This window comes from Leuciscus leuciscus (assembly GCF_965113295.1).
Source record: "Leuciscus leuciscus genome assembly, chromosome: 18".
Taxonomy (NCBI): domain Eukaryota; kingdom Metazoa; phylum Chordata; class Actinopteri; order Cypriniformes; family Leuciscidae; genus Leuciscus; species Leuciscus leuciscus.
The window spans coordinates 23,759,775-23,779,187 of record NC_138742.1 but is presented as its reverse complement, the minus strand read 5'-3'; the positions used below and the strand labels follow the sequence as shown (position 1 = coordinate 23,779,187).

Below are 19,413 nucleotides of genomic sequence, written 5' to 3'. Positions count from 1 at the left end.
GAGCAATGGTCAAACCGAGAGAGCCAACCAAGATTTGGAAAGGGTGTTACGATGTTTGGTCTCCAAGAATCCTTCCTCCTGGAGTCAGCAACTTTCAATGGTGGAGTACGCACACAATACGTTGCCAGTGTCGTCCACGGGCCTATCTCCGTTTGAATGTAGTGTAGGTTACCAGCCACCAATTTTCCCCAGTCTGGAATCCGAAGTCGCGGTCCCCTCCGCTCACGCCTTCGTCCAGAGGTGTCACCGCACATGGACTAGAGCCCGTGAGACTCTACTCCAGGTGGGGGCGCGCACCAAGGCTAAAGCCGATCGCCACCGGTCTAAGCCTCCCGTATACGTCGTTGGTCAAAAAGTGTGGCTTTCAACCAGGAACATTCCTCTCCGCTCCGTTTCTAATAAACTTGCTCCCAAATTCATTGGCCCGTTTACTGTCACCAAGATCATTAGTCCGGTGGCAGTCCGCCTCAACCTCCCCCCAGCGTACAGGAGGGTTCATCCCGTCTTTCATGTATCCAAAATTAAGCCCGTATTTCGTTCTCACATTAATCCGCCTGCCCCGGTTCCCCCCCCCCGCCGCGACTCGTAGATGGGGAGTCTACTTATTCGGTTAATCGTATACTGGACTCAAGGCGGAGGGGACGCGGATTCCAGTACTTGGTGGACTGGGAAGGTTACGGTCCGGAGGAGAGAAGTTGGGTTCCTGCTAGGGACATCCTGGATCACTCCCTTATCGATGATTACAATCGACAGGTAAGGGTGTCTGGGAACGCCAGGCGGCGTTCCTAGGAGGGGGGGTACTGTCACGGTTCATGGATTCATTGGCTCGCCCTTGCTATGTGTGTGCGTGTTGTATGAATGGGCGTGGCTCATCAGCAAGGCTCGTTATCGCTGATGAGCTGATCAACGCCAGCTGTTTTGAATGAGGATGTCCTATATATTGTTTGTCACCTCGTCTTGTCTTTGTCAGATGGTTGTGGAGGTTCCCAGGCACAGCTCACAGTTCTCTCTTCCTCGCTCCAGTTCCCGATTTCCTGTTCTGAGATTCGTCTGCCTGTTCTGTGGATTGGACACTAGTTCCTGTGTTCCCGTTCTGAGTTTCGTCTGCCTGTTCTGAGGATTGTCTGCAGTTCGTCCGTTGCTGCCTGCTCACTGAGTCCTGCGTTGCCGAGCCTGTCATTCTACTGTTTGCCTGACATCTCAACCTGCACTGCCATTTCTATTGTGTTAATAAACACCAGTATTCACTTGCTATTGAATCCTTGACTTTTCCTTCGAGCCATGACACCAGATCGGTGGCTGCAGCTTCAAAAACAGTCCAATCAGTGCAATCGAAGCAGGCCTGTAGATCCTGCTCTGCTTCGTTGGTCCATCTTTTTACAGTCCTTATTACAGTCCTTATTTCAGGTTTAGCTGATTTCAGTTTCTGCCTGTAGGTCGGTATAAGATGAACCAAACAATGATCAGAGAGCCCCAAAGCTGCCCGTGGGACGGAGTGATACGCATTCTTTATCGTGGTGTAACAGTGGTCCAATATATTACTGTCTCTGGTAGGACATGTAACATGCTGTCTGTATTTTGGCAGTTCACGGGAGAGATTTGCTTTGTTAAAATCCCCAAGAATGATTAAAAGAGAGTCTGGGTACCTTTGTTCCATTTCAGCTATATGTTCAGCCAGCTGTTGTATCGCCGCGCTCACACACGCGTCTGGAGGAATGTAAACATTCGCGAGAATGAATGAGGAAAACTCCCGGGGCGAGTAGAAAGGTTTACAGTTTATGAAATGTGCCTCTAAATTAGGAGAGCACATCTTCTTCAGTGTTGTTACATCTGAACACCAACTTTCGTTAATGTAGAAACACAATCCACCACCTCTCGTTTTCCCCGTTAGTTCCGCGATGCGATCCGCTCGGAACAGCTGAAAGCCCGGCAGATGTAGTGCGTTGTCCGGTATGGCTTCACTCAGCCAGGTTTCAGTGAAGCACAGAGCAGCGGAGTTTAAAAAATCCTTGTTAGTGCGGGTGAGGAGAAGAAGTTCGTCCATTTTGTTAGGAAGAGATCGGAGATTCGCAAGATGAATACTAGGGAGTGCAGTGCGGAGGCCGCGCTCGCGGAGTTTAACCAGCGCGCCAGCGCGCTTCCCGCGTTTGCGTCTGACCGCGCGTTTGAACAACACCGCTGCCCCTCCGACGAGAATGTCCAGTAAAACGTCTGAGTAATCAAAATCTGTGAAAAAGTTGTCTGGTGTGTGTTTCCTAATGTCCAGTAGTTCGTCTTTGGTGAAACTGATAGGAAAAGAATGACTAAACGCAGAACAAACCAACAAAAACAACACAATAACTGGAGAGCTCCACACCGAGGCAGCCATCCGCGGCGCCATCTTGGATAAGGAATATCTGGGTATTGTATTAAAAGGTGCTCCACGCATTTTACTCATCATTATTTACAGGCCTCCAAAATACTCTCCAGCCTTTGCTGAGGAATTTACAGAACTGTTATCAACAATTACCTCAGAGTTTGACTGTTTTGCCATTGCTGGAGATTTTAACCTTCACATAGATAATGCAGAAAACAATATGGCAAAAGAAATCAAAACTGATTTAAAAACTTTTGATCTGACTCAGCATGTACATGGACCCACACACAATCATGGACACACTCTAGATTTACTTATCAGTAAGGGTCTAAACATCTCATCGATTGTTATTAAGGATGTAGCACTGTCTGATCATTTCTGTATTTTCTTTGATATATTGATCTCTCCTGCCACTGAAGCTAGATCTGAGTCTGTCAAGAAGAGATGCTTAAATGAGAACACTAGTGTACTATTTATGAAGGCTATATCCTTAACACCAAGCATATCTGCTGACTCTGTTGATTTTCTCCTTGATTCTTTTAACTCAAAAGTCAAAAGTGCAATTGATGATATTGCTCCTGTGAAAGTCAGTAAGAAGAGTGGCAGACAAAAAGCACCTTGGAGAAACTCAACAGCAGTGCAAAATATGAAAAGACAATGCAGAAAAGCAGAGCGCATGTGGCGGAAGACAAAGCTTGTAGTCCATTATAACATCTACACAGACAGCCTTCATGCTTTCAATATGGAACTAGGCAAAGCTAGACAGACTTTCTTCTCAAATATTATAAACTGCAATTTAAACAACACACTTTTTGCTACTGTAGAGAGACTGACAAACCCCCCAAGCCAGATTCCCAGTGAAATGCTCTCAAACAGCAAGTGCAGTGAGTTTGCTTCTTTCTTCTCTGACAAAATCAATAATATCAGAAAGGTGATCAGCACATCCTTGAGTTGTGCTGGGGTCAGACAGATCAGACCACCTGAAAAAGTAACTTTGTCTGATTTCAAAAAAATTGATGGCAAAATTTTGGTAGAAACCGTACAGCACCTTAAAACATCAACATGCGCTCTTGACACACTTCCCACATCTTTTTTCAAAAGTGTGTTAAACAGTTTAGAAGCATATCTTCTAGAAGTGGTAAATGCCTCACTTCTCTCTGGGAGTTTTCCAAACTCCCTGAAAACTGCAGTTGTCAAGCCCCTCCTGAAAAAGAACAATCTGGATAAGACCATATTAAGCAACTATAGAGCGATCTCAAATCTTCCTTTCATAGGCAAGATCATTGAAAAAGTTATCTTCAATCAGCTGAACAAATTCTTAAGCTCGAATGGATACTTTGATAATTTTCAATCTGATTTCCGACCGCATCACAGCACAGAGACAGCGCTCATAAAGATAATAAACGATATTCGCTTAAATACTGATTCAGGCAAATTATCAGTGCTGGTACTACTCGACCTCAGTGCTGCATTTGACACTGTCGATCATAACATACTTCTTGACAGGCTGGAAAACTGGGTGGGGCTTTCTGGGATAGTCCTAAAATGGTTCAGGTCATACTTAGATGGGAGAGGTTATGTGAATATAGGAGACCATAAGTCTGAGTGGACATCCATGACATGCGGAGTCCCTCAAGGCTCAATTCTTGCGCCACTCCTGTTCAACCTGTATATGCTCCCAATGAGCCAAATAATGAGAAACAACCAAATTGCTTACCACAGCTATGCAGACGACACACAGCTGTACTTAGCCCTATCGCCTAACGATTACAGCCCCATTGACTCCCTGTGCCAATGCATTGATGAAGTCAACAGTTGGATGTGTCAAAACTTTCTTCAATTAAACAAAGACAAAACTGAAGTTATTGCGTTTGGAAACAAAGATGAAGTTCTCAAGGTGAACGCATACCTTCACTCTAGGGGTCAAACAACTAAAAATCAAGTCGGGAATCTTGGTGTGACACTAGAGTCAGACCTTAGTTTCAGTAGTCATGTCAAAGCAATAACTAAATCAGCATACTATCATCTGAAAAATATTGCAAGAATTAGATGCTTTGTTTCCAGACAAGACTTAGAGAAACTTGTGCATGCTTTCATCACCAGCAGGGTGGATTATTGTAATGGACTCCTCACTGGCCTTCCCAAAAAGACCATAAGACAGTTGCAGCTAATACAGAACGCTGCCGCCAGGATTCTGAGCAGAACCAGAAAATATGAACATATCACACCAGTCCTCAGGTCTTTACACTGGCTCCCAGTTAGATTTAGGATTGATTTCAAAGTATTATTACTGGTACAGTATATAAATCACTCAATGGCCTAGGACCTCAATACATTGCAGATATGCTCACTGAATATAAACCCAACAGATCACTCAGATCATTAGGATCATATCAGCTAGAAATACCAAGGGTTCACTCTAAGCATGGTGAGTCTGCTTTTAGCTATTATGCCAGCCGCAGCTGGAACCAGCTTCCAGAAGAGATCAGATGTGCTCCTACAGTGGTCACATTCAAATCCAGACTCAAAACACTTCTGTTTAGCTATGCATTTACTGAATGAGCACTGTGCCGCTGTACTGTCCGACTGTACTGTACTGTATTTCATTTTATTTTGCTAAACTGTTTTAATTACTCTTATTTCTTTTTATTATTTTAATTTCTTCTATGTAAAGCACTTTGAATTGCCATTGTGTATGAAATGTGCTATATAAATAAACTTGCCTTGCCTTGCCTTGCCTTGCCTAATCCTTTAATAGTACATCTTCAGCAGTTAAAAACGGTTTTCTTCTGATGGTTGACCTACCTGGCTTATATGTGCTGTAAGCCATTTTGACTCATGTGCTATCCACAGGTTTTACCCACAATACATTTCTCAATGCCAAAAAGGCGTAAGTGCAGTTATGCCCTTTAGGCACCAACCGGCTCAGTATATTCAGTGTGAAGTCTATTAGTTAGAGCTATGGTTAGAGCTAAGTTAAAGCTATTGTTTGGCAAACACAGACTCGTTAAACTATGATGAAAATGAAGGAACGTGTGACCATAGTTGGCTAACAATGCGTTTCCGAAAAGCATTGTTAGCCAACTATGGTCACACGTTCCTTCATTTGTGCAATCTGAATGGTGCACCCAAACTGACAATTCTAGTATCAAAATGACAAACCTGCCAGACAACTTGTTTAGGGTGTTCTGTGATTTAATGTTGAGATGACAAATGGCAAAATTGTTAAAGGGAAAGGGTAAAAAAAAACAGGCAATATGAGGTGGTAAAGAACTGATTTTCACAATGACTTTTGGAAATTCCAGTTGTACTCAATTACAGTGTGAAACTGGTGCCAAATGCACTAATTTGACCTTAATATGAAATCTGCAGGGAATTTTTCCTAGTGCATTGAAGGGAAGAATGTAGTAAGCAATTCTAAGCCAGATGTGTGAATTTTCCAGATGTGACAAAGCTGTTCTAACAATGAGAAATTGAAACACTTGTTGTTTTAATGGCACACACTTTGTTTGAGGTAACAAAACAAGTTTTTTTATGAGTGATCAACTTACAGAATGAAGTACAGGCACTTCATGAGGCCTTTGAGGCCATAACAAATACTACACTTAGTTCTATCGCTAACATTTCAGAGGAAGTGCATGTAATGAGGAAGGTTGTTTTACAAAATTGAATGGCTCTTGAGATACTAGCCTTCCAGGAAGGAACATGCAAAGTGATTGCAACTGAGTGTTGTTCACATTATCCCAGAAAACACTGGGAGGAACATGCAAAGTGATTGCAACTGAGTGTTGTTCACATATCCCAGAAAACACTGGAAGAGCAGTGAACAATTTAGCTAAAGTTCTGCATGAACAGGTAGGCAAGGCAGGACAGGGCAAGGCAAGGCAAGGCAAGGCAATTTATTTATATAACACATTTTATACACAATTAAAAATGCTTTACATTGAAACAGAATATTTGTTAACAGATGCGTAAGAACAATAAAAGCAGAGAATAAAAATGTTTAAATAAAACAGTTATAAAAATAATTAAAAGAATAAAAAAGAGGATACATATAGCAAATAAAGTGCAATCAGTCGGACGTACACAGTGCTCATTCAGTAAATGCACAGCTAAACCGATGTGTTTTGATTCTGGATTTGAATGTGACTACTGAAGCTAGAGTGCTTATCTGCAGTGATCCTCCATGGAGAAAGGTGCCATCAGAATTAGTTTTATGTGTTTGACCTTGCAAAGCTGGCATTGGGAGTGGGAGTATGATTTTGGCAGGTGCTGGGGTTAAAAATGATAGTGATTTTATGTGTCACTCAATACAGTATATGGTTATTATTTATGTTGTTCATTTGTAAAAGAAACAAAGGTTTTCATACTTTGCTTCGTTTTTTCTTTCTTTTTGAACACTCACTAGGCTACAGTTGTCCTTAAGAGAAAGATATGCAGTTGAGAGAAGAGACCTGATGCACCTAGTTCCCTTACGAGAACGTTGTCTCGTACTGCGTTGCAAATGCTGTGGGAAAACTCCTTTTCTCGAGAATATTGAAGCCTTTATTTTAAAACGCATTGCTGCAGCACAGGTGAGAGCATCATGCTCGCGCGAGCGCGCTGATAGGCTGTGCTGAGGCAACTGCACGAACCAATGGCGAGAAGGCAGAGGCGCGCGAACCAATCAGAGCGCTTGGCGCCCTGCCAGACTCAAGCGCGCCAAACAGGGCGTGACAGAAGAGTATAAATACAGAGAAAACTCGCCATATGACAGATCTATCTCCTTCAGCTCTGAGACTCATCTCGTCGCTGATTCCTCCGGATAGGAAGCCGCTCGTCGTAGAGAAGCCTCTCAGCGGAACAGCTTCGCGTCTCGGCAGATCGCCAGCCAAGCGTTTCCCTGTGGCATCCGACGAGTATCCTTTTTCTATTATTGCTAAAAGAGCAAATCGCTGTTTTCACAGCGCAAAGCGGCGTTGTTTCAAATGCCGCTCCCCATCTGCGATTCCTGCGGGGTTCCCCTGCACGTGTCTGATAGACACACACAGTGCGCTGCCTGCCTCGGTCCTGAGCACGCCGAGTCAGCGCTCACTAAAGGCGGCTGTCTACACTGCGATGGCATGCCTGTGGCAGTCCTCCGATCAAGGCTCGCTCTCGCTACGTCAGAGAGTGAACCCACCCATCTTCGGCGCCCCGCGAGCCCCGTAGGAAGAAGCGGCGCGATCAGAGGATCCCTGAACGCGGTGATTTCGACGAATGCACGCCGGGTCCTTCCCCGCGTGCTTCGCCCACACCCCCATCTCCAGTTCTGTTCGCTCGAAGCGACCAACGCCCCTCACGTGAAGCGGCGGGACTCGTTTCGTTCGGCGGATCTACTGAAGTCGGCATCTGAGAGCGAGGATTGGTCAGGCTCCGCGGACCCCGCCCCCTCCTCTCAATGTGATCGTCTCGACACTAGAGCGAGTGTTGACGCCGAACTTTTCCGTGTCATGTCTCGCACTGTCGACGAGCTGGGACTCAACTGGCTTTCCCCAGCTGAACCTCCCAGAAGCCGCCTCGACGAGTGGTACCTGCCGGGGCGCCAACAGGCCCCTCACCAGCGCGCCGCTCCGTTTCTACCGGAGGTCCGCGAAGAGCTCACTAAAAGCTGGCGCGCGCCCTTTTCAGCGCGAACGCGCTCCTCTTCCTCTTCCACGCTCTCCACTGTGGACGGCACTGAGGAAAAGGGCTATGTGTCTCTCCCACCACTTGAGGAAGCGGTCGCCGTGCATTTGTGCCCTCCCACTGCAGGTAGTTGGAGGTCAAAGACGGTGCACCCATCTAAACCGTGCAGGACTACTTCGGCTATAGCCAGCCGCGCCTATGCTGCCGCCGGTCAAGCCGCCTCAGCACTACACGCCATGGCGACTCTTCAAGTGTTCCAGGCTAAGCTCCTCCGCTCTATGGATGAGTCAGGACCTGAACCGGACGCTTTTAAGGACCTCCGAAGTGCTACGGATTTGGCGCTACGGGCTACAAAGACCACGGCGCAAGCCCTCGGTCGCAATATGGCCAGCCTGGTGGTTTTGGAGCGCCATTTATGGCTTAATTTAACGGAGATCAGGGACGCAGACAAAACCGCCTTCCTCGATTCTCCGGTCTCCACAACTGGTCTCTTTGGCCCATCTGTCAACGGCTTCGCAGAGCGTTTCACCGAGGCTCAGAAAGCCTCAAGTGCAATGAAGCACTTTCTTCCTAAACGCTCCAGCTCGGCTTCACGGCGCCCCAAGAGCACGCCGCGGCCGGAAAAGTCAGTGCCACAGGTTCACCAGCCCCGCCCAGCGGCTGAAACAAGCCAGCACCTGAAGCCCGCGAAACGGTACCCCTTTCCCTAAGCGCCAGGGGCCCCGGCCGAAGCTCACGCTCGACCATGAGCCCAAAAAGCCGTCCTAGCCGGCAGAAAGAGGGGTCTATGTCCCGCCGCGGCCGGACCTGCCCCGAAGACCGCTCGAGTGCTGCTCACAGCCCCCTCTTCAGCTCAGGCGGCTGGAGCAGTTTTAAATGCAGAACATGGGCCCGTCATCTGTCACGCACCCCTGCACCCAAACGCTGTTTTAACAGCGACCCACAAAAAGCACAAATCGAGCAAAATTTCGCGCTGTTATCCAAACCTCAGTAAAGAGCACGTTGACTCACGTCCTCCGCACCGAAGTGTTATGTCTGCTGGCGAAAGGGGCTATCGAGACAGTCCCGCGTCACAAAGCGAGTCAGGGTTTTACAGCCATTATTTTCTTGTTCCAAAGAAAGACGGCGGCCTGAGACCCATTCTAGATCTCAGACATCTGAACAAGGCCCTCATGTCACGGCCATTCAAAATGCTTACGACCAGACACATCCTGGCGCAGATTCGCCCAGGGGACTGGTTCTTTTCAGTAGATCTAAAAGACGCGTATTTTCACATCCAAGTGAACCCCCCACCACAGGCCATTCTTGAGATTCGCCTTCGAGGGGCAGACATACCAGTACACAGTTCTACCATTTGGACTGGCACTGGCACCTTGTACATTCACGAAGTGCATGGATGCAGCTCTCTCCCCCCTAAGACAGCGGGGAATGCGCATTCTGAACTACCTCGACGACTGGCTCATATTGACTCAGTCAGAGGCAGAGTCCCATACTCACAAAGCCTGGCTCCTCAGCCATCTGGAATGCGTAGGGCTCAGGGAGAATTTTTCCAAGAGTATTCTGTTGCCCAGCCAACGTATCACGTTCCAGGGAACAGTTCTCGACTCTGTACTTATGAGAGCATGGCCCACCTCGGCCCGTGCTCTATCGATTCAACAGCTCACCGCGTCGTTCGTAGAGGGCTCCTATGTACCCCTCCGAACGTTTCAGAGGATCTTGGGCCTGATGGCCTCAGTATCATCAGTACTCCAACTAGGCCTACTGCGTATGCGTCCTCTTCAGCTGTGGCTAGCACCTCAGGTACCACCCCACGCCTGGTGCTCAGGCCTCTTGAATATCAGGGTGGACCAGCGCTGTATTCGAGCTCTGGCCCCCTGGAAAGATGCCAGCTGGTACCAGCAGGGCGTAAGCATGGGGGTGGTCTCAGAGAGGAGGGTCATTTCGACAGATGCTTCCAACTCCGGTTGGGGAGCCCTGTACGAGGGCAGGCCTGCCTCCGGCCTCTGGTCGAGCTCGGAGAAACGCCTACACATCAACTGCCTCGAGATGAGAGCAGTTTTTCTAGCCCTAAAAACCTTCCTTCCATACCTGGCAGGACACCACGTCTTGGTCTGGACGGACAATATGTCAGTGGTCTCTTACATAAATCGCCAGGGCGGCCTCAGGTCCCGCAACCTGTTTGCCATAGCCACACAGCTACTGCTATGGGCTCACACCAACCTGCGCTCGCTCAGGGCAGCTCACGTGCCGGGCACGATGAACACAGGAGCAGACATGCTTTCTCGGGGCAACGTTCCCCCAGAAGAATGGTCACTCCACCCCCAGACAGTTCTCCTACTATGGGAGGTCTTCGGGAAGGCAGAGGTAGACCTCTTCGCCTCAGAAGACAACTGTCACTGCCCAATCTTCTTTTCAAAGAACAGGGATGCGTTGGCGCACGAGTGGCCCAACCTTCCCCTTTATGCGTTTCCTCCGGTCTCGATGCTCCCTCAGGTCATCGAACGGATCAGGAACACGAAGTGCGCAGTCCTCTTGGTAGCCCCCCTCTGGCGAACCCAGACTTGGTTCCCAGAGCTGATGCAACTGTCTGTAATAGACCCGTGGCCTATTCCACTGAGGAGCGACCTCCTGGCTAACAGGACTATCTGGCACCCCCGTCCCGACTTGTGGGCCCTACATGTGTGGCCGCTCAACGGGTACCCCAGGACCTCCCAGAGGGTGTCCTAAATACTATTATGGAGGCTAGAGCTCCGTCTACTAGACGTCTCTACCACCTGAAATGGTCAGTGTTCTCCAGCTGGTGTCTAGCTCGGAACCTCGACCCACACACTTGTGAAGTACCTATGGTACTATCCTTTCTCCAGGAGATGCTGGACGCGGGACGCTCCCCCTCCACGCTCAAGGTGTACGTGGCAGCCATTGCGGCATTTCACGTACTGGTAGCCGGATCTTCTTTAGGTAAAAGCGACCTTATAGTTCGCTTCCTTAAAGGTGCTAGAAGGCTTAACCCACCTCGGCCACCTTCAGTGCCGGCCTGGGACCTTTCCCTGGTTCTACGGGCTCTTAAGGGACCCCCCTTTGAACCACTTCAGTCGGCTGATCTAAAACCCCTCTCCCTGAAAACCGCTCTGCTGTTGGCACTGGCGTCAGTTAAAAGAGTAGGGGACTTACAAGCGCTTTCCACGAGCGCTTCCTGTCTTGAGTTTGGCCCTAACGACTCTAAAGTCTTCCTTAGGCCAAGACATGGATATATACCTAAGGTGCTCTCAACTCCGTTCAGAGCCCAGGTTATTTCTCTGTCAGCTCTCCCAGTCTCGGGAGAAGACAGTGATGCTCACACGCTCTGCCCCGTCAGAGCTCTGAGAATATATCTGGAGCGTTCTGCCTCTTTCAGACAGTCTGAACAGCTTTTTATCTGTTTCGGGGGCCGGACCAAGGGTCTTCCGGTCACGAAACTTACGCTATGCAGATGGATAGTCGACGCCATTGCTCTGGCATACACCTCACTGGGCCTCCCTTGTCCCATTGGTGTTAGAGCTCACTCGACAAGAGGCATGGCCTCCTCGTGGGCTTGGTCCAGTGGTATCCCTATCGAAGACATTTGTGCGGCGGCCGGCTGGTCCGCTCCGTCCACATTTGCAAGGTTTTATAACTTAGAGGTCCCTGCTCTGCAAGCACGAGTTCTCTCCATCTAGGCCCTGGCTCTGTGGACCCAGGCTGGTGTTGACTCAGACACTTGGTTGTTACCTTGAGTAATGTGGGTTTTATACTTAGGTGACTGGCCCTTTCGGTCCAGCTCTATGTACACATTATGAATATCTCTTTAGGCCCGACGTTCTGGTCTGTGGTATTCTGGCCACTCTGTCATAGTCCCGGGGCTCCCTGGAATAGAGACCTGCACTCCCGCGGGAGTCCCGCGGGACCCGCGGGACCCGACGCAAAACAGAGCGGCGCGGGACCAATTTTGAAAGGTCATTGCGGGAGCGGGCGGGATGATGAAGTTGCACTTGCGGGTGCGGGCGGGGGGGATGATACGCTGCACTCCCGCAAATTAAATATGAGTGTAAAGTAAAATATATAAATGATTAAAGTAGCGTACATAATTTGTAGTTGTGAGGGAGATTCTGTTTGGCAGCAATAAAAACGTTTTAAGCAGCCTAAACTTGGATGTTGTCGTTTGGGGTAGGGCGGGGCCTAATCTCACGCACACTTGTTTAGAGACAATTCCTTCCCGCTGCTCCGTGTTCGAATTCGAAAGCTTCAAGTTCAAAATAGACAGCATGGACGAGGAAAAGAGAACCTCTAGTGCTTCAGATATAGGCCTAAGCGCTTCAGATGTAAGCACTTCTCTAAAGAAAGGCACATTTACTACAAAAAAAAAAATATCACGAAACCTCAAATCAGACATTTGGCAGTCTTTTTCGGTTGTGCATGATGGAGAGGGGAATCAACTACCTTTTGCCTGCTGCGATAAATGCTAAAAGGTGTTAACATACAACGGACACAAATCGTATTTTTTTCCAAGACCTTTCGTGAGACAGAAAGTGAACATACATCCTGCCTGCCGTCTTGCGGGCATTTGCGGGCGGGAGCGGGACATAATATCACAGATGCGGGCGGGAGTGGGACTAAAAATGACAAATCTCTACCACCTTAAATGGTCAGTGTTCTCCAGCTGGTGTCTAGCTCGGAACCTCGACCCACACACTTGTGAAGTACCTATGGTACCATCCTTTCTCCAGGAGATGCCCCTCTCCCTGAAAACCGCTCTGCTGTTGGCACTGGCGTCAGTTAAAAGAGTAGGGGACCACTTTGCGGGAGCGGGCGGGAGCGGGACTGAACACTGCGGGAGCGGGCGGGAGCGGGACTGAAAATTGTGTCCCGCGCAGGTCTCTACCCTGGAATCTCAGAGTAGCCACAAGACTAATAGCACGGCGTTTTAAAAAGTGTTCCCACAGCGTTTGCAACGCAGTACGAGAGAACGTTCTCGTAAGGGAACGTACTTGGTTACTTACGTAACCTTGGTTCCCTTAGAGATAAGGGAACGAGTACTGCGTTGCCTTGCCGTGCTATTTCTCTTACATCAGGTGTTTTCGCTTCAGTCGATTAGACCTGTCATATGGCGAGTTTTCTCTGTATTTATACTCTTCTGTCACGCCCTGTTTGGCGCGCTCGAGTCTGGCAGGGCGCCAAGCGCTCTGATTGGTTCGCGCGCCTCTGCCTTCTCGCCATTGGTTCGTGCAGTTGCCTCAGCACAGCCTATCAGCGCGCTCGCGCGAGCATGATGCTCTCACCTGTGTTGCAGCAATGCGTTTTAAAATAAAGGCTTCAATATTCTCGAGAAAAGGAGTTTTCCCACAGCGTTTGCAACGCAGTACTCGTTCCCTTATCTCTAAGGGAACCAAGGTTACGTAAGTAACCAAGTACGTTATCTCCATAAAAGTATACAGGTGTTGGGAGCAGGCGCGGAGTTTGCGGGGGGCAGGGGAGCATTGCCCCCCCCCCCCCCCCCCCCCCCGTGAAACGGGTAATTGCATTTTATTTATTTTTTTAATTGCATTGTTTTAAAAAAAAGACATATAATAAATATTTTAAATAACACAAAACAACTAAATAGTGGTAGGTAATACATCTGATTTCATATAGGCCTAGGCCTACTGCTTTAGTAAAAAAAAAAAAAAAAACTTCACATCGAAAGCGACATTACGGCCAAGCTCTCACCTGAGACCATTATCGACGCATATGCAGGACGCAAAAAAACGAAAATTACTGTTGCACTAGTCTGGACAATGTCTAGGTCTGTAAGTTTTATTTCTCTGCCAAATACTGCTTAAGCTGGAGAAACTCAACACACTGCTTTCAATATGCTGTTCAATATGTTTCAAAAGTGGAGAGTATTGTGTTCATTTTTCCCTCTCAAAATGTTTTAAATGTTTCATGAAGTACAACAAAATGCGAAATATAACTTGTTTTTTAATCACTCTCATTGCCACAATGTGTTTTGAAAAAAGGAAAGAAAAACCTTAAAAATCTTTTCGTTTTGGTTGAAGATAATATTTTAACAGTGCAAAAGTGGTCCACATTTCATTGATCCTAATTGTGTCCGAACGAAGATGCGATGCGAAGTTAAGAGGCGAAGTTCTACCTGTTTACAAATATGATTGTATTGTTGTACTGTTTTTTCTTGGGTTAAAAATAAATATGTGTTTATTTAGCATGTTTGTTTTGTCCATACAGTATGTGCTAGTGCTGAGTTCCCCAATTGATAGGCCATGCAGGTCCCTATGGAAGCTTGTTTCCGCCACAAAATAAAACATTTTAAAAGATAATTGCGACTTTTTATCTCACAATTGCGACATCTCGCAATTCTGACTTTATTTCTCAGAGATATAAAGTCAGAATTGCGTGAAATAAAGTCGCAATTGCGTGTTATAAAGTCAGAATTCGGACTTTTTTTTCTCGCAATTGCGACTTTATATCACGCAATTCTGACTTTATATCACGCAATTCTGACTTTATATCTCCCATTTTGCAACTTTATAGGGGTCACAATTATTATTTATTTATTATTCAGTGGCGGAAACAAGCTTCTATAGGTCCCAGCTGCTAAAATTTTTTTTTTTGCCCCCCCCTGGCTCGAATGTCAAACTCCGCCTATTTTTTTGGCAGGTAAACTATGGATATAGCTGTTGATTAAAGGATAATTATTTATTCATTTATATTCATATATTATTTATTCATTTACTCTCACACACACACACACACACACACACACACACACACACACACACACACACTCTCTCTCACACACACACACACACACACACACACACACACAGTGGGAACAGAAAGTAACATGGTAACACAAGAACCAAAATCACAAAACAAAGCAGGGAAAAACAGTCATATATTAATAAAGAGTAGCCTACTAACAAACACTTAATCCAGACAGGAATTACAGGTGTGGAAAACCACAGTCGATGAACGTCATGCGCGTGCACGCGAAGGGGAGTCAGATTCTGGCAGGGAGACGAAATAGACAACACCTCAAACTCACGCCATTGGTTGAACGCTAACTCAAATACTTTTTCGTCCAGATATAAGAATGATTTTCCAGCAGAGTTCATTCATTGTGTGATCGCAGGTCGAAAGGATGACAGCTCGAGTGTATTGCGCCGTGTTATTGTGTCTGTCTGGATGCTGGAGCTCAACAGAAGCTGCTCCAGGACTAAACATCACAGGAAGTGAGAAGATCCATGTAACAGGTGTGTAAATATATAGCCTATATTTTTATACCTAAGTTGTGTTTTAATTACTCTTTATATACATTTTCCACAGTACCAGGAAAACACACATAGGCTAGATATTCTTTTTTACAGTAAAACAAGAATATTAATATTAATATGGTTAAAAAAACGTTACCAGATTTGTTTGCCATTAATCAGATTTTGATCAATCCTCCTACAAAAAATAAAATAAAAAAGTTTAGTTTTGCATTTAATTTTTTTATTTTTTATTATTATTATTTTTATTAAAATGCTTAAAATGAATTTTGACTGATACAATTGGTTACAACTCTTGTTTCACACTTTTTTATCTGACATTAATTGACCCAGTTTAGGAATAAAGTAGATTTCTAAACTACTTGGATTTGAAGCAGATAGGCTAAATATGTGAATAAGCTTGAGACACTATTGCAAAACCACTGATTTACAGATGCTGAAACAAACTATTATAACCTGGTCACCCCTAATGATGCTCTTCTCTAGTGGAATTATATATTATATTATATTATATTATATTATAAATATTATATTATATTATACTACTGGGCTGTTGAATGCTTGAATCTGACTGGTTGACGAAGATTCTAACGTGTACAAATATTTGTAGGGAATTGCACAGCTAAAGTAGTCCCAGACAGGTCTTGACCAAATGATTTTACAACAGCAAAAGAACCAAAAACCCCTGTGAAAAAGACATTCAGTGATATTGCTTCTCTGTCATGTGTCTGTATAACGGCAAACCCAGGAGTGTGTCCAAACACAAAATATGAAGCAGAAATGTGTGCCCGGATACGTTTCGTGCCGTGTGCCGATGACAGTGACTGTGCCAAGAAGAAGGAGAAATGCTGCAGCAATGGATGTGGACTTGCGTGTATGCCTCCAGTTACAGGTATTTTTATATTATATTAGGCTATATTTTATTATATACATATTATAACATACTTTTTATGAAAGCCATTATTTATAGCTATTAATGATAGGATTCAGCATTACAGTATAATTGAAATCTTTCAATTTTAACCTTTATTAGGCTTTAAACTTTATGTGAACTTAAAACAGTCTTCACAAACCCATTTATATGTCACATGTCACGAATATACAGAGTTTCCCGCTTTTCGCGCATAAATATTCTCCTCTATTGGTTCTTTATTTGTTTTAAACAGCAGACGTAATATTAATTCGTCTCTGGTCATAATTTAGAGCATATTAACCGTTTTGCCGTGCTGCTTATCACGCAGTAAAAATGCCCCTCCCCGCGGCCAAAACCAGTCGTCTGTGGATGACAATCCAAAACAAGGACTAGTGGGACGTTGTCCTGTTTCACTTCACAGACGCGCGAATGAAATGAGAATTTTAGAATGACGGGAAACTTATTAATATGACACTTTATTCAACAGGAAGAACAGCTCGTTCCGCGCGTCATACGTCATTACGCTAGTTAACGTAATCGCACATGCGCAGTCCTTTCAGTTTCGGTTTTCAATCCGACCAAGTGTTTACATGTTCTCTCGATCGGATTACAAAAGGGATAAACCACCCCTTTCAATCCGATCGAAATTTCATTCGGATCGAGCTCAATCGGATCGATTAAGGTGTTTACATGAAGGTTTTTTAGTCCGATTGAGCTGTCAATCCGATTAAGTGTCCATGTAAACGAAGCTACTGTCTTAACTGCATAAATTATAAATTAAATAAAGATTAATCCTTATTAAAGCTACACAAGTTATTCAGTCAAGAACAGAGAAAGATTTTCTCTCTTTTGTTCTTTAACTAACGTTAATGACAGACATTAAGCAGCAGGTTTGTTAGGCTGTTGTCACTTTAAGTACTGCCAGTACCGCACTCCGTTCTCTTTTGTGTCTTATCGTGCTGAAATGTTTTAAAAGCATTTGCTTGAATGAGAGCGTGATCATATATTGTAAAGCTTACCAAAGGATGAGGGGAAAAAATGGATGCTGCGTTAATTGGGTTAAATATTTTTAACGATTAAAATGAAAATATTAAATGCATACTTTAACGTGTTAATTTTGACAGCCCTAATTATATTATACAATACAATACAATTGTATTTGTATAGCACGTTTAAAAACAACTGTTGTTGACCAAAGTGCTTTACAAAAGCCAAGGAAAAAAACAATAAAATAGAAAACACATAAAACAGTAAAGCAAAGTAAAGAACCATCAAAATGGAAAACCTATGAACTAAGGTAAAAAATATATATTATATTATATTATATTATATTATATTATATTATACTACAAGGCTGTTGAATGCTTGAATCTGACAGTTAGGCAGGCAGGTCTTGACCACATTATATACATGTCCATATCACTTTCCCAAATAATTTCAGTTATTTTAAAGGTCCTTACAGCAACAACAGCAAAAGCACTAAAACCCACGACAAATAAAACATGACATTTTAAAGTAGAAAGACTGAAACAGTTCTTTCTAGTAAAACGTATTCTAATAACATATAGATACAACTTCCAAAAATATTTTTTTCTACAGTGAAAAATTAATTCAACATTCAGTGATATTGTATTGTATTATAATATATAGTGCTGTCAATCGATTAATAAAAAAAACTAATTAATAATACATTTTTCTGTAATTAATCTCGATTAATCGCACCTAACATTCAAGTACTTTATATATTTTTATATTGTAATAATTTCACATTTATATAAAAAAAAAAAAAAGCCATTCATTTTAGCCATTAATTATAGGCATTCAGCATTACAGTATAATTGAAATCTATCAAATTTAAAGTAGTTCCAGGCAGGTCTTGACCACATTATGTACATGTCCATATCATTTTACCAAATAATTTCAGTTATTTTAAAGGTCCTTACAGCAACAACAGCAAAAGCACCAAAACCCACGACGAATAAAACATGAAATTGTAAAGGGTAACACTTTATAATAACATTCAGTTGTAAGTCTGGTTAGTTAATGATGAACTAATCATTTACAGAACTTTCATAAATGATTTATAAGTGATATGTTAATTATTGTATGTATGTTTTGTAGATTCAGTTATGTGATTTACATTTGATTAGTTAATGATTAACTAATCATTTACAAAACATGAATATGCGTTTCATAAACGTTTAATAAATTATGTAATTTTTTTGTATGTATGTAGCAAAGAGGGTGCAGAAAGTGTTGTAAATGCCTTGTATACACGTACAGATCATTTGTAACAGGTAAGTAACAGTGTTCAACACAATGATGTGTAAAGGCATGAATAAATCATTTACAACACTTTCTGCATCCCCTAATCTAAGGTGTAAACTATTCTTCAATTGTAAATGTGTTACACATCATTTGTAGATTACTACTTCAAGAATCAATAAGGCATAAGATCAACGAATCGTATCTACGAATGATGTGTAACACATTTACAAGTGATGAATAGTTTACACCTTAGATTAGGGGATGCAGAAAGTTTTGTAAATTATTTATTCATGCGTTAACAGGTGTTGGACACTGTAGTGTAAGTGCTGACTGGTGAGGGTATAGACAGCTGTCTTCTCTGAAACACATGGAGTCTTTAACCACTGTGCACCTGATGTGAGCAAAACATACAAAAAAATTTAACAATTTATTAAACATACATAAAATGTTAGTGTAACACTTGCTAATCATTTATGAATGTTTTGTAAATGATTAGTTCATCATTAACTAACCACTTATAAATGACTTACAACTGAACGTTATTATAAAGTGTTACCTATTTTTTTCTACAGTGAAAAATTCATTCAGCATTCAGTGATATGGCTTCTCTGTCATTTGTCTGTATAGCAGTAAAGCCAGGAGTGTGTTCAAGAACAAATGAAGAAATAAGGTGTTTCAGGAAGGATGACGATTTGTGTGCCGATGACAGTGAGTGTCCCAAACAGGAGAAATGCTGCAGCACTGCATGTGGTGGACATCAGTGTACGGCTCCAGTTACAGGTATTATATTATATTACATTACATTACATTACATTACATTACATTACATTATATAGCGCTGTCAATCGATAAATAAATAAATATATATATATATATATATATATATATATATATATATATATATATATCTTTATATATTTTTATATTGTAATAATTTCACATTGAAT

At 43.8% G+C, this 19,413-nt stretch overlaps 1 protein-coding gene across 1 annotated transcript in view; it reads left to right on the top strand.

Annotated features, from left to right (window-relative positions):
• Window positions 1–19,413, top strand: part of LOC309480489 (uncharacterized protein) — a 516,287-nt gene that overhangs the window by 480,900 nt on the left and 15,974 nt on the right. The window contains exon 25 of the mRNA XM_082144982.1: window positions 19,094–19,246. Within this exon, the coding sequence (XP_082001108.1) occupies window positions 19,094–19,246 (153 nt within the window). The remainder of the gene's footprint in view (window positions 1–19,093; window positions 19,247–19,413) is intronic.